General features: G+C 46.2%; 1 protein-coding gene across 1 annotated transcript in view; it reads right to left on the bottom strand.

Annotated features, from left to right (window-relative positions):
- Positions 1 to 3,855: 3,855 nt before the first annotated feature.
- Positions 3,856 to 14,208, bottom strand: part of RALGAPA2 (Ral GTPase activating protein catalytic subunit alpha 2) — a 136,683-nt gene continuing 126,330 nt past the window's right edge. The window contains exon 39 of the mRNA XM_035565481.2: positions 3,856 to 6,334. Within this exon, the coding sequence (XP_035421374.1) occupies positions 6,180 to 6,334 (155 nt within the window). The 3' untranslated portion in view covers positions 3,856 to 6,179. The remainder of the gene's footprint in view (positions 6,335 to 14,208) is intronic.

Below are 14,208 nucleotides of genomic sequence, written 5' to 3'. Positions count from 1 at the left end.
TAAATTTAGTTTACAATTTGCATAACAAAGGTCTGCCTCGCGGAAGGGTTGGGATGGCCATGCCAGCGTGGCCTTCTACGTCACAGGTGGGGGCACAGGTGTAGGCACCAGGACAGGGCACCAACAGTGCCTTTTCTTTGCATTTTTGTTGTGAAGTGTTACTGAGCATGCTGCTGGGAAGCACCACCGAGTCCCAGCACTGCGCTGGCCCTGCCACGACTGTGCAGGGAGCCCCAGGAACTTTCCAGAAAGCAGCCCCCAGCTGCTGGGACTTTGGCATGGCTCCTGCCAGGCGGCCTCCCAGGCTGGGTAACTCACCCGTTATAGGCTGCAACAACAAAAGACCTGATGGCCTTGAAGCTCAGGGAGCACAAAGCCCTCCCTGTTTGTCACCTGGGCTCCAACTTGCCACGTGCCTTATCAGAGTCCTTTGGGCCACAGTGGCTTTAGACAAACTTAGTTTTTTAAACCGCCCCCCTGTGCCAGGCACTGGCTCACAGCAAGCCCCGCACAGGACGGCAAAGCCCTGGGCAGCTGATGTAGCTGCTGCTGGGGTGCGCGGGGAAATGCTGCATTTCAGCCTGAGGTGCAAATTTTATTTATTTATTAGGATAAGGACCCAGGTCATCATTTCATTTGCTAATTTTATAGTTTTTCATATATATGAATTAAATCTATTTCAATAACAGTGCAAAAGAAAAAAAAAGAATGGAGGAAAATAAACAGCATCTGCATCCGACGGTTCCTTAGATTCGGACCTGGAAAATTTCATACATATAAATGAAACAAATTATAAAACTAACTAGATGATAGCTATAGAATTTATTCTGTATAATAAATTATAAATATGTAAATTAAATGAATGAAGATTAATGTTCATATTTATATAAAATTTATCAATATTTGTATACTTTATATTATGCAGTATAGCACAAGATATATAATGTGTATTACAAATTATATGTTGCCTGTTATATAAAACATTATATGAGGCATATTATAAAGCACTGTATGTAGTATATATGTATAATTATTTATACTTTATTATTTACACAATGAAGTATTTTCTTATTATATAATGTATGTATTAGCTTTCTAAGACTATATTGTTTAGTATATAGAGCATGCGTTATATAATGCACTGTTTTATACATATATGCACATATTGTATATGGGGCATATGCATGCACAATGTATGTACATTATATATATATTACGCATAATCTATGATCTATAGTCTATATATTATCCATATTATATTGTACATTGCATCAAATATTCTATGATGTATGTTATACTTTCATTATATGACATATATAGTATAAAGTATTATTTTGATAATTAGATATAATCTTCGATGTGTTATTTATACATTACTGAGATTATATAACCATGTATAATTTTTAGTATTTATGCTTTAAAGAAATATACTACATATAATATGCAATATTGTAGTTTCTGTAGTATATACAGAATATATTATAGTCTATACAGCAATGTGTGTATGTATAGATGTTATATATGCATATCCAGTGTATATATGTGTGTGAGCACATGCATAATATAAATATAGTATAATAAAAATAAAATAAAATAATATACAATATAAATATTGTATATGCTTTCTGCAAACCATAAAATATTTGGATAAAACTAATAAATATTTGTATAATAAAATTTAACATTTTATTGTTAGATATATACTAATAATGTACAAAGAATATAAAATTTATTGTACATAGTACATTTATACTACATTATAGTGCATATTTTATAATATATATAATTTATAATATATAATGTATGTCATGCTCCTGCATGCTGGCCAGCGGGTGCAGTTAGGGCTACAAATGGGGCAAGTGAGGCCTTTACCAGAGCCGTTTGGATTAATTCTCCATTGTGGAAGGGAGCAATTCAAGAGAGAACTTGGTTGTCCCTTCAGAAAGAGCAGCAGACATTTCAAAGCTGCTTTCCCACTGCCAAATAATCCTGTATCATTCCCGCTGGCCTAAGTGGCCTAAGCCTGAGCACCCCCAACATAATTATGACTGAGCACACAACCCCCCTTCGTTTTTGTAAGTGATGTCTCTGCAGAGTAGAAAATCGCCATTAGAAACATATTGTTTTTAATGCCCATGCAAATTCCCAGCAATGGGGCATTACACAGCTTAAGAAGGGAGGCCTTGTCATCATGCATTTCTTGCAATGAACGGTATATAAATAATGTCTTCTGGGGTTTAGTAATGCTCTGTAAGTATTATTAGCAAGATGCTGCAAAGCCCCTTCGGAGGAGGCTGGTGATGATGAGGATGTGTGCAGGTTCAGCGTGCTGGGAGTATGCTCAGCCGCCGAAATACTGCTGAAGCACACGTGCTCTTGCTGGCCAAGCACCGTCTTGAGTGCTCCAAAGCATGAGGTGGGGAAACACCACCGACAGCAGTGCTGCCTATGCTTAACAGCAAAGTCCTTTGCTGGGGAAAGACCAGCCAGGTTGGCATCACTTGTTCTGAACCGCAGCATTCACTCTTAAATGTGTTACCAGGTGGCCTTGCAATCCCCTTTGTGGCCAGAGAGCTGCTCTTGGGCATTCAGGGCAGATAAACTCACTTTGTGCCCTTCAGGTGTAAGCGAGCACGGTCAGCGGGACAGGCTGAGTGCAGTCCCTCTGCCCAGCTCAGCTTGCCCTTGTTTTCTGGGCGCCTCAGGCCTCCGCGTGCCCCCCCACCCCAGGATGCTGTTTGCAGAAATTGCAGCAGTTCGTAATGGAAAGGATGCTGTAGCCTGGAAGAGCTCTTGGTATGGCCAGAAGGAAGAAATACTTGTTGCCAAGCTACCGCTGCTTGTGGGTACTTCTCTACACCGCACCCCGTGATGGACCTGGTAAGAAATACAGGTGATCCTGAAAATTCTTTTACTGCCTGTTTTAGGTGGCATGCCCTAATAAGCGCTGACGGAAATAAAGACACTTTAATCGCACACTCATGTGATGAACCTTTATTCTTTAGAAGAGGTGAAAATCCTCTTAGTTTGTCCTGGATCTGTTTCTAAGACATAGAAAAGTAATTTCTGTTTTTTGAGGTTCTAAGACCCACCCCCTGAACTGAAAATAGAATTAGACAGCTGCAAGAGGCTAATTCATATGATGCCTGGCTACAGCCAGGTGTTACGTTAACACAGACTTGGCCAAACAGAAACTGAGTCAGGGAATTATTCTGCTGGGTTTTGCACTGCATTTCAAAACCCAAGATAAAACAAAAGCCACCTGCTGTCCAGCAGAAATGAACTATTTGGTAAAAGTACAAAACCTTTATGAAAAGATGCCAGAGGGTTTCAGCTGGATGTCTTCCAGGTGGGTTGGTCTCTCCCCATCCACAGGTGAGCAAAGCACATGCCTGAGCAGCCTGTAACAAGTGCTCGCTGCAGCAACCCAGCCACAGGGCCTTGCTGCACACCGCATGCACTGGGCTTTAGCCCCAAATCCTTGACCAGGTTTGAATCAGACCTGAAAAACCATTAGGCATGCAACAGTGGTGATCCGTGCGGGGCAGCTCGTGCTTCCCAAGCTCAGGTGCTGCCCCCGGGCATGGTGTGGGGACAAGAGCCCCTTGGGAACGGCCACTGCCAGTGGCAGCAGCTCCAGTGTCACAGCGCTGCTCACTGCTCTTTGAAGAAGTTGTTGTGAGCTCAGGGCTGTGAAGTTTCTGACGGGTAACAGGACAACTTTGTTATTTACTTTATGGTACACAACTGCAGCTGAATTTTCACAAATTAATATTACTTTTTTTTGACATCAGGAAAACACTGTTTTTACTGGTGTTTTAATTCTTCTCTGAAATAGAAATGCGTATTGCTCTCAAGAGAAAAATCTCACTTTATTCAGAATGCCTTTGAAATGATTTCAGACCATTTATTAGCTAAGAACAAGACAGTATCGTGCATTCCATCATGAAAAAAAAATAAATTAAAATACGTTTTATTTTCCAATTTACCCCCACACAATCAGTAGAAATCAAAACCAAAATGTGAGGCAGAAAATCAAAATGTCAGTCAAACGCTTGGCCAGCGGGCTCCTTCCCAGCAGGATTCCTGCATTCACCCTGATCCCAGGCATGCCAACTGTGCCCCGCACCCGCTTGCTGTGTGCCTCAGCTCCTGCCCTGGATGGTGAGAGTGCCCAGCCAAAGGCATGCCCTGGGGATGTGCCACCAGCAAGCTGCTTCACAAGGCTAACAGCAAAATGTCCTATGAGCCCGGTGGTACAGGGAAGCACTGCAGAGAGATAACACAAAAACAGACAGATGCTCAAGTTAACATGTAAGCAGAAGTGCAAAAAATGGTGGCCCAATCATGCATTTTGCTTCACTTTAAAAGTCAGTCCCCTTCAGTACAGACAAATCACATTAAGTTCAGAGACGTGCATTTAAATGCTGAGTAGCATAATAACCAAAAATTGAACAAAAAGCGACAAGAACAAGACCTGAGAAGGAACAGGAAGGCCAGAGGTATCTCTGTCATACTGGACAGAGATACCAATGTTCAGAACACCCAAAAACCAAAGGTAACACAGATGAGCTGCTTTACCGCCACCTGCCCCGCTCATCCCCTATATGAAGAGTGGCTGGGGGCTCTGGGCTGCATGGTGCCTGCCCCACCATGGCCACCAGCAGGTCCCCCGGGGGCACTAGGGCTTGTGCTACTGTGGCCTGTTGCGTCTCGCTGGTGGAGCATCAGCCCATTCCTGCCTTTGGTCTGGATGTCTTCCTCATGCTGCCTGTTTGCGTACATGCAGTACATCTCCTGGGTTGCCGTTGTTTTTATAATACATGTTTTCTTAAGGTATAAAAAGTTTTCACCCCGGAAACATATGATACATGTAGTATGAAATACATTTCTTATTCAAAATAAAAGATTTGCGTACTACACAAAGTGCCAACAGGACACTACATGTCCTTGAAAGCTTTCAGATTTATTTTATTCTAAGTAGAGATGTTTCAATTTGCAGATTATTGCCCTGATGTGGAAAGGTGAAGTGGTTACCTCAGAAGTATACTGTCTCACAATTATTCAAGCCCTGGTGAGTAGTCATAGCAGATGTGCAGCATTTGCTCTTCAAAAAGAAATGTGGCTATTTTTATTTTCCATGCATAGTGAGCAGTTCACATTATGCAGCCATCGCAAACATTATTGGAAAGGACTAAACAATCCTGAAGCTAAAGCCAGCGCTGAGAAAGAGGTCTTTTGGCTAAAACACATGCAAAGATGTGAAATGTTTGCACCAAGCTGGCGCCATAGCTGCTGACTGGTGGCTGATGCCTGGCACAGGGTGCTGCCACCCCCAGCCCTCCCTTTGCCGCAGGCCGGCACATGCTGAGCACACCGGAGAGGAGCTGAGAAGCCTGGCTTGCTGCAGTGCTGAGTGCACCGACCACAGGCGAATGCAGGCTGGAGCATCCTCAGCTTCAGGATTTTGCACAATAGGTAGTGATGGATGACCTTGAATAAGATAGCATGATTAAGCAGAGTGATTTCAGTGCAGGTGCTGCCATTTGATGAAATTGGCAGCACCCTCCTGAATTTCAGATCAATGGCTTCTCTGATTATTACTAATTCTTAGCTACATGCACAAAAACTGCATTGGATGACTACTGAAAACAGAATGGGAGCAGAGGTTGAATAGATACTGAAAAGCACCTCAATCACTCACCCACACTTCAGAGGAGGACATTTGTAACATGTCTAGTCATTAGAAAACTCTTTTCCACTTTGACAAAATTCCCTAATACACAATTATGTGTTGGATGGAATGACTACAATCAATGCTCTGAAATTACATTAGGTAACTGGTTTCAGCACTGGTTTGTGGCCTCTTGCTGCAACAGCTGCCTTGCACACAGGTGCCAAGGGAGGAGAGACACATGCTGCCGGGAGGGCTCCCCAGCACTGCCATGCTCCTTGCAACAGCAACAGTCAAGAGAGTGCATGGTGATAGCCCAGGTGATGTTTGGTCATCGAGGATGGCTGCATGAATACATCCAATGATAATTTTACAGAGCAAACCCCTCACCCATCCCCTTCAGCACGCGCTCATCCCAAATTTCAAGTTCTGTTGGCAAAGTACGTGGCTCGATACATGTTGAGGTCTTTAGGGTTCCTTGAAGGGGGTGCACTCCCACAGCCCTTCAGTTGGAAGACTTGCTGAGAGTGCTGGTGGAGCGGCGAAGCTTCCCAGAGACTTTGTTCCTGGCAGCACACGGCAGCATCGGCGAGGTCGGCTCCACTAGCTCTATTCCTATGGTGACAGTAAGGTCGGCACTTGCACTTGTGGTGAGGCAGCCTGAAAAACAGAACGGGCATAGAGAAGGTGCCTAAGAAATGAGACAACCTGCCTGCAACCTGTGTTTACAGCTGAACACCCGCTTTGCAAAGGGCAGCCCCTCTCTACCGCCTCTTCCACGTTACTCAGGGGTATGACAGCTGATCTGAACATTTATGTCAGAGACTCTGCCCAGGCAGCTGAGGAGCTGCACCCTGTGCTTTTCAGGAGAAATGAGTGGTTTCTCTGCTAGCTTCCAGACAGAGCTGGTGTGGGACTGTGAGCGGCCCCCGCACTGGTCTGCACAGCACCTGCAGCGGCCTGACACAGAGCTCTAGCCACAACCACAAAGGCAAAATGGAACTCAGAAAATGTTTCTTCCACATGTGTACAACTACAATGATATTTCTTGCTGCATTTCACTAAGAGGCTTTTCTGTATGTGGTCTATGACAGAGGTCTGAGAGCAAGCTTCCAGAACGTGCTCACTTTCATGAGGCTCCCTGGAACGTCTTGGCAGCTGATAAAAAATAAAGAATCCCAAGTTTTTCTCCTTAGCTCCATGACTCAAACAGGACACCAAATGCCCATCGGTGTCATTGTTCTCACGACCAGCACTCAGGAATGGTGTTTGTGAGCTGGGAAATACTGGACGCCGGCAGTGCATGCTACGTGCATTTACGCTTTGTTGTTCAACAACATGAAGTTACACCTCGATTACTCCCCAGAGGTGATTATGACTACAGGTCAGGGCTAGATGGGTTGTCGGAATAAGAGCAGCTGGGGATATGAATGTTGAACTAAAAAATAAATGAATAAAACCGAGTGTGCGTGTGCACAGCTCTTGCCTGTCCCCTGCGCAGCCCCCGCTGTGCGCTGGGGAATACCTGCATGCATGCTGCAACACTGCACTGCTCTTGCTGCTGGGGCTTTGATTCATCCCAAGGCATTTCTCAGTGTGAATGTCATTTCATCAGCTCCCTTGGGCTGCAGTATTTTTAAACCATGTTACAACTCTCTCTCTGTCTCTGTGTGTTTTTTTCTGGCGGCAGAGGAATGGCCCCGTGCCCAGGTGTTTGCAGCCCCGTTCGTGTTACAGAGCGGGGCTGAGCCTAAACCAGAGGCCTGGGCCGGTCCCTGCAGCCAGATAAGCACCTCTGAACTCGGACCAATGTCTGGATTTTGCAGCACAAACCTATTTCCAGTTTGACAGGGGTCTGTATCTTCTGGCTGTGCCTTTATTTGCCTTTAATCTATGTGATGGATGACTGCAGGGATATGTCTAACACACCTTCAGCTCACTAACCCGAGTGACTCAAGCATGCAAGAAGCACTCTGCAACTCAGCCCGCGCCTGGGTTACGTGCTGAAGGCATCAAAATGCTCGAATCAAATGTTCTGGTTAACTGGTTCAGAGACCTGCAGGGTTAGGGAGAGCACACTTTATCAGCAAGCCCTGCAAACAAAGGAGCTGCTAGCGCTCCTGGCGGGGCTTTCCGGTAGCATTGGCAGTGCCACCCAGTACGTCCACACAGCGTGCGAACCTCGTGACTGCCCAGTCCCTGGGAACTCTGCAGTGCTTGTCGGGCACAGGCAGCCCCTCATTTTGTTTCCTTACTTGAAGGATTAAGACCTGAGCCCTGTGCTGTAGCTAACTCTGGATATGTTGGTGAATCAACATGATAATCACTAGAAAGCTGAGGTCTGGCTGCAGCTAAATCTAAAGCCTGTCCCGCTCCTCTGAAGTCCTGTAGCCAGTTTACAACCTGGTGCTCACATTTCAGATGCAATCTTCACTTACCAGATTTATACTTCAAGACAACTGAAGGGAAAATAGCGCATTAAAAAACGGTGAAAAACATGACAATGTGCAAAGGCATTTTCTGTGAAAAATGTGGAGCTGTCAGTTTGGGATTAAAAAGAAAACCTGCGGTGTTGTTCGCAGGGAGAAATCGTGGGGGAGGGAGGGAGTGTGAGGGAGGTGCCGTACTTTACATTCCTGCAGTTAAGCGGCATGGCAGATGGTCAAAATAATACAGTTTTCACCAAATGGACAAGCTCAAGCAATATTCATGCAGGCTCCCAACAATGACTCGCCTGCGCATATGAAAGGCCGGGCAGCGGCGGGCAGGGGCGTGGGACGAGGCGCAGCACAGTCCCCCCACCCCAGAACTCTCCGGCCCCCAGCCTGCACATTCCTTCAGTCACAACTTTCTCCCAGCGAGTCCTGAGCTCTGCAGTCAACCTTGGAGCAGCCTCTGAACCACCATGATTGATAGGGAGACAGCAGCTGCAGAGTGAGCAAGTAATAACCACAAAAGATAAAGGCTTTCATACAAATATTATAATTCCACTTGCAAGCTGTCTGACACGAACTCTACTTGGCCTCCTTGTGGGGGAAGCCTGCAACTTTGTTCGCTTGCTTGGCTGGGGAGAGGGCATGGGGCTGTGCAGGGGCTGCTGAGGGGCTCGCTCGTTTTGTCACTGCTGCTTTGGTACTGCGTTTGTTTCAGAGGGTGCACAGACAGCGTGCAACTGGAAGTTGTAAAAATCAAGCGGCAGCTCCGGAATGGTGTACTGAATAAAAAGTATTCATTTTCAACTCACAAGTGGGCCCCTGGAGTGCTCAGGCCCTTCAAAATTCAACCAAACAGGTGGAATTTGCCACAGGGGGAATTTGCCCATGGGGAGCACATCAGCTCTTCCCTGTGGGCAGCAGGAGGGCAGGGGTGGTGGGACAACATTAGAGAGAGGCAGCGACAGCCTAAGCCCGAGCCGCCAGCACAGGAGGAGGAGGAAGAGGAGGAGGAGGAGGAAGAGAAGAAGGAGCATGGTTAGTGATGGAGCGCGACACCAGAAGCATGGCCTGTGGGAAGCATCGCTCTTACCTGCGGCAATTACCGTAACGAGACCATTACATATTCTAATCTAAAGGGAGAGAACACAAAATGGTGTAAATACAGGAACAGCACACACAATGCGCTCGCGCGAAGGCCAGGCCGGCTGCCCACGAGCACTCAGCAGCAAGCCGAGCATGGTGGGCAGCAGGCTGAGTGAAAGGGCCGCCTGAGCACCAGGCACCTGGGGAGAAAGTAGCGACTACTGGCGTTCTTCTGGCTCCTGCTGGTGCATTGATTGGAAAAGCAGAGGGAGGAAACATTGGCAAAAATTAAAATGAATAATCATCGTCTTCAACTTCTGCCAAACTTGCAGACACAGTGCCATGGGCATCCAGCATCCTCTTACTCCAGCTACATTTCCAACATTGTTAGTGATCATACAGTTTCAATCTGGGTAAAATTTGAGACTTCTTGGAGACCTAGACTGCTATTACACTGTAGCAAGGATAAAAAATCAGAGTGAACAACATACACGTCACTGTGCCACATAAACTTCACACAGGTGGAAAGTAAAGTTTGTGCATAAAAACACAGCACGTGCGGAGTATGCCTGCACACCAATAGGATCAGACACCTCCGCAGCTCTTGCAGGTATGAGTACTTTATGATGATGCAACCTTAGGATCTTAGAATAAGTTCCTTGCAGAAGGGGATTAAAAATTCAGTTACTAATACAGACAAAAGCATGCTTTAAATGAACAGTTATCTTTTGGAGAGCTGCAGAAATCTGATTTGCTTTAATCTACTGAATAGAACAAATCAGGCTTCTCACACAACACCAGGGTACGTTCCCCAGGAAAAAAACAACAAAAAAACTCTTTTAAGCAATTTCCCCGTCACAGGTGGCTGCATTACACTTGGAGCTACATATACATCGGGAGCTCCAGCCTGTGACGGTGGGCAAAGCAGGCCTGGCACACTTCATACCTGGTCAGCGTGGCTGGTGCACAGAAGGACCAGGGCGGCCGGGTTACCAGCCACTTGGGGTGAACCCATGTGCATGAGAATGGACCCTAACGGCGTGTGTGATCACTGAGGATCTCAAAGCTTTGCACTTGAGGTAGATCCATGAGGTTTTTCACACAGGCCACAACTTATCGCCACAGTGAGCCTATCGGCCATGACACCACTGTGGAAACCTTTGTTCCTCCCCCAGTAAGTGTGGAGGCAAGAAAATTCCAGAGAGAATCACACAGGAAATCTGCGTAGTGTTTTGACCTGCTCTGCTTTCCACTGACAAGGACACGGCTGAAAATACCATGTGAGTGTGTTCTGAAGCCATTATCAATAGGTAAAGGAGCTGTGGCTGCGTTCATTCAAAACCAAACATGTTTAAATGCCGATGACCCGAAATGCAGGTACAGCAGCAAACTATGCATTAAGGATGTAAGAGATCGAATCTTTGGCTCTGCATCTATGCCGTGTGTTCCTTTGCTCAGGTGTCTTGCGTAGCACCATCTGATGAACTATGCCATGTTCTGCCACTGGTGGCAGCTGCTTGACACCTGCATTTGGCCCCTCCGCGGAAGAAAATGTGGGTGTTCTGGATGGGGCCACCCTGACCTCCCCCTGCTAGTTTCATCTGGAGTTTTTGAGGGGCTGGGCTCACACCACCCGCTGCACTGCAGGCCGTGGCAGCGGTCCCATGCCTCCCCTGCCACCCTGCATGGTTCGTACGCCCCCAAGCCAGCCTGGTCGACACCACGCATATTTGCCTCAGCGTACTTGGGTCAGAGGAGCTACAGAGGGCACAGAGCTGATGCCACCTTAGGATCTGCTTCATGGTACTTGCCATGACTGTCCTGTTGGGTAACAGAGCATTTCTGACCCTCATGGGGAAGCCAGGAATTTCAATAACTAGACAAGAGTATTTCTCTTTCATGAAAATATGTAAAATACTGTGCTGCCGACACACACAAAATCCAGCTCTTTATAAATGCGAGGGGTCTGACCAGCCCTGGAGAGTGGTGTGGCATGCCAAAGGCATGGGAGCTTCCTTTCCGTTCCTCCCATCCAGCTGCTAGTGGGGTGCTTGAGCCCCTCAGACTGCTCCAGGCCGGAGCAGATTAATTAAGGGGGATGCCACAGCCTGCAAAAGATTTTCACTGACTGACCGAGTCCCACAGAGGAAAATCAGCGTTTCTGATTTCTAGTGTTGTCTTTGAGACTGTAGCAAGTGCTCCTGTGTGGGAAGGGCTGTACTTCCACTTGCTCATTGCCTCATCATTCAGCAAAATTCTGACTGTTCATAGCACCCATCTGTCATCACAGAAAGCATCAGGGTTTCTCAGCTTTGCCATTAGAAGAGGCAGAAGGTGGACAGAGTTGCGTGTCACATTGTTTGGATACCTCACGTGGGTGTCACTAAGTGAAAGGGAAGGAGGGAGTGGAAAACATGAGATTTATTTCGTGCATCTTGCTGAAAGGCGTCTCTGGGGAGAAAGGGTAAATTTGGGTTTTCTGCAGAGCCTCCTGACTTTCCTCCTTCATTAAGTCAGGTAATTATGCTTGATTCAATTGAAAATTTCATTTGGCACCTTTTCATTCTCTGCTACCAAGCAGTGACCATGGCCAAGAGAAAATTTTACCAAGCAGGGAGGAAGACACTTTGGTGTCTGAGGGCTGGTGAGGTTCATGACATGGTTCGTTAGTGTGTGTACAGATACACTTGTGAGCGGCCAAGCAGGGAACAGTGCACTTACGATCGCAAAACTCTGGGACTGAAAATGATGGGAGGTAAAATTTCAGCATCCCACAGGGTTCTGCCTGTTCGCGATTTAGAGGAACAGGCAGGGCCTCCAAGAACTGCTGGATGAGTAGAGAGCTACCATGAGAGGAACGCCATGATGGGATGCCTCCCCCTTCTGCAGCAAGAGCTCTGCCACCAGCAGTGATGGGATGGGACAAGTCCTGGAGTCACGCACACACGGCACCGCAGGTGCTGAGAGCTGCTCCAAACCAGCATGCAGCTTGGCTTGGCTGTGCCGTGCACAGACCAGTGGGGTCAGTGACCAGGCGGCCGGGCTCGAGCTGCAGCCCCGAGACCCACACGAGAGGTGGTGGGGCCACAGCTGAGCCAACGTGAGAGATGCTCCAGTCGCCCGAGTGTGAGCCACCCAGGGAAACGGGGAGGAGAAGCGCCACAGTGCCTTGCGCCTCCTCCTGAATGATCTTCAGAGGGAAAGAGAAAAATATTTAATACCTGCAGTCCCTTCCCATTTGGTATAGCTTCCCACCCCTTGCTCCACCTCCCCCAGCCTTCTCCCCTTTGTTTACTGCCTGGACAACTTCTACCACTGCAACAATTCGATTCGCTTCTACGACTGCAAATTTCCCTCTGGTAGCCTCCCACACAGAGAGAGCGCGGCTGGCTTCCCGCAGCCCTCATAGCAAGCTCCGCACTAGTGGCACGGCACAGCACGGTGTGCGTCCTTCCACGCAGGATGGGCAGTGCTGCACTGGGACACGAGGGGTCTGCCGCTCCCACTGCAGCACGTCCACGGACCTGTCCGCAACTGCTGCCGGATGGTTTCAGCACCGCCTCTTTTCTCTGGAAAACTGTCTTGGGGGGGGCTCCGCTCTGCCAGGGCATTAGGGAATGCTGCACCTCTCACTTACTAGGAACTCATTTTTCAATTTCAGGCAACACACTTGTGTCGGTCAAACTCAACACTTGGCATGTGCTGCACTTGCTGTAAGTAGTACCATGGCACAGCCGTTCATTTTCAGATGGGCATTTTCTAATATTCAGCTCCATCCAGCTTCCCAAAAATATGAATATTACACAAAACCCAGAGAGACTTTTATTCTGCCTAGTACACAAAACTGCCCAAACATCCTACAGATTTTCAAGTAGACAAGGATTTTCACAGACAAGGAATGAAAAAAGAATAGCAAAACCAAACCAAACCAAAAAACGTCACTGCTGAATTATATTTAAAAATAATGCAAGTATGTTCAAGACAACAGTAACTCCAGGTTTTGTTTTGCTTCTGCCAAAAATATATTTTAAAACTACACAGCCATTGGAAATGTTCTTTTTGCTTTAAAGTGAAAAACATAAAGCTCAGCACTTAGTAAAAAGCATTTTAAAATAAACCAAATCTTGTTTGTTGTACACTTACATGTTTTATACAAGAAATTTATGCATATAAAAGTCCAGAGACAAAAGAGAAGCATGTGTCACCTTTTCAACAAAAAGGCTGCAAAATCTCAGTTTTATGTAAATAAGCACACAGGGCTCCCAAGGCTTTAAAACCAGGGAATACTGAAAACGTCTATAGTTCCTCAACTCAAGTGTTGCTCCTGGGCAATGCTATAATATTCATTAAAGAATCCATTTATCAACAGATACCACATGTCAGAGTTTTCCAGCACAGTTTTCCTGACAGTCCACTGAAAATGATGCTTTAAAAAATGAAAATGGAAAGCAATAATCTGAGATTCTTCTGCCTGCTGTTTCATTCCGCAGTAGCAATTAGCAACTAAAAAAGTAAAGATTTACACTATATCCTTTCTGATAACGTCAAGCATTATGCTTTTATTTCCAAATCATTAGCATGCACAAGAATGACCTCATGGTGAACAGATGCACTTGGATATGGCAGTGATTAGATCAGTCCTCTCAGCAGTCAAGTGTGCCCATTTCAATTAACCCTTTGAAGCACTAACCATAAGCCTGCAGCGCTGAAAAGCAGGTTTGTAGGTTCACTTGAAAGTTGAAAGCTACCCCTGCAAATAAAAGTGTAGAATCTAAGTACTTCTCTGGCCAAACAGCCATTTCTTTTCCCTTCTAGAATATCCAACTACTTCTATTTTCGAAGAGTCAACACAGTTCTGGCTGCTGAGCTTGAATGAAAAAATAATGCTATTTAGGCACCAGAGGCAATTAAAGTTGGAACGCTTCTGTATCTGTTTGCACCTGTTTACATTTTATGTTTTTTTTTTGTTTGTTTGTTTTTTAAGCATATACAAATATTTTGTTGGATAACTGTTTT

This window comes from Cygnus atratus, chromosome 3 (assembly GCF_013377495.2).
Source record: "Cygnus atratus isolate AKBS03 ecotype Queensland, Australia chromosome 3, CAtr_DNAZoo_HiC_assembly, whole genome shotgun sequence".
Taxonomy (NCBI): domain Eukaryota; kingdom Metazoa; phylum Chordata; class Aves; order Anseriformes; family Anatidae; genus Cygnus; species Cygnus atratus.
The sequence above is the reverse complement of the archived record's forward strand: the minus strand, read 5'-3'. Positions and strand labels throughout refer to the sequence as shown.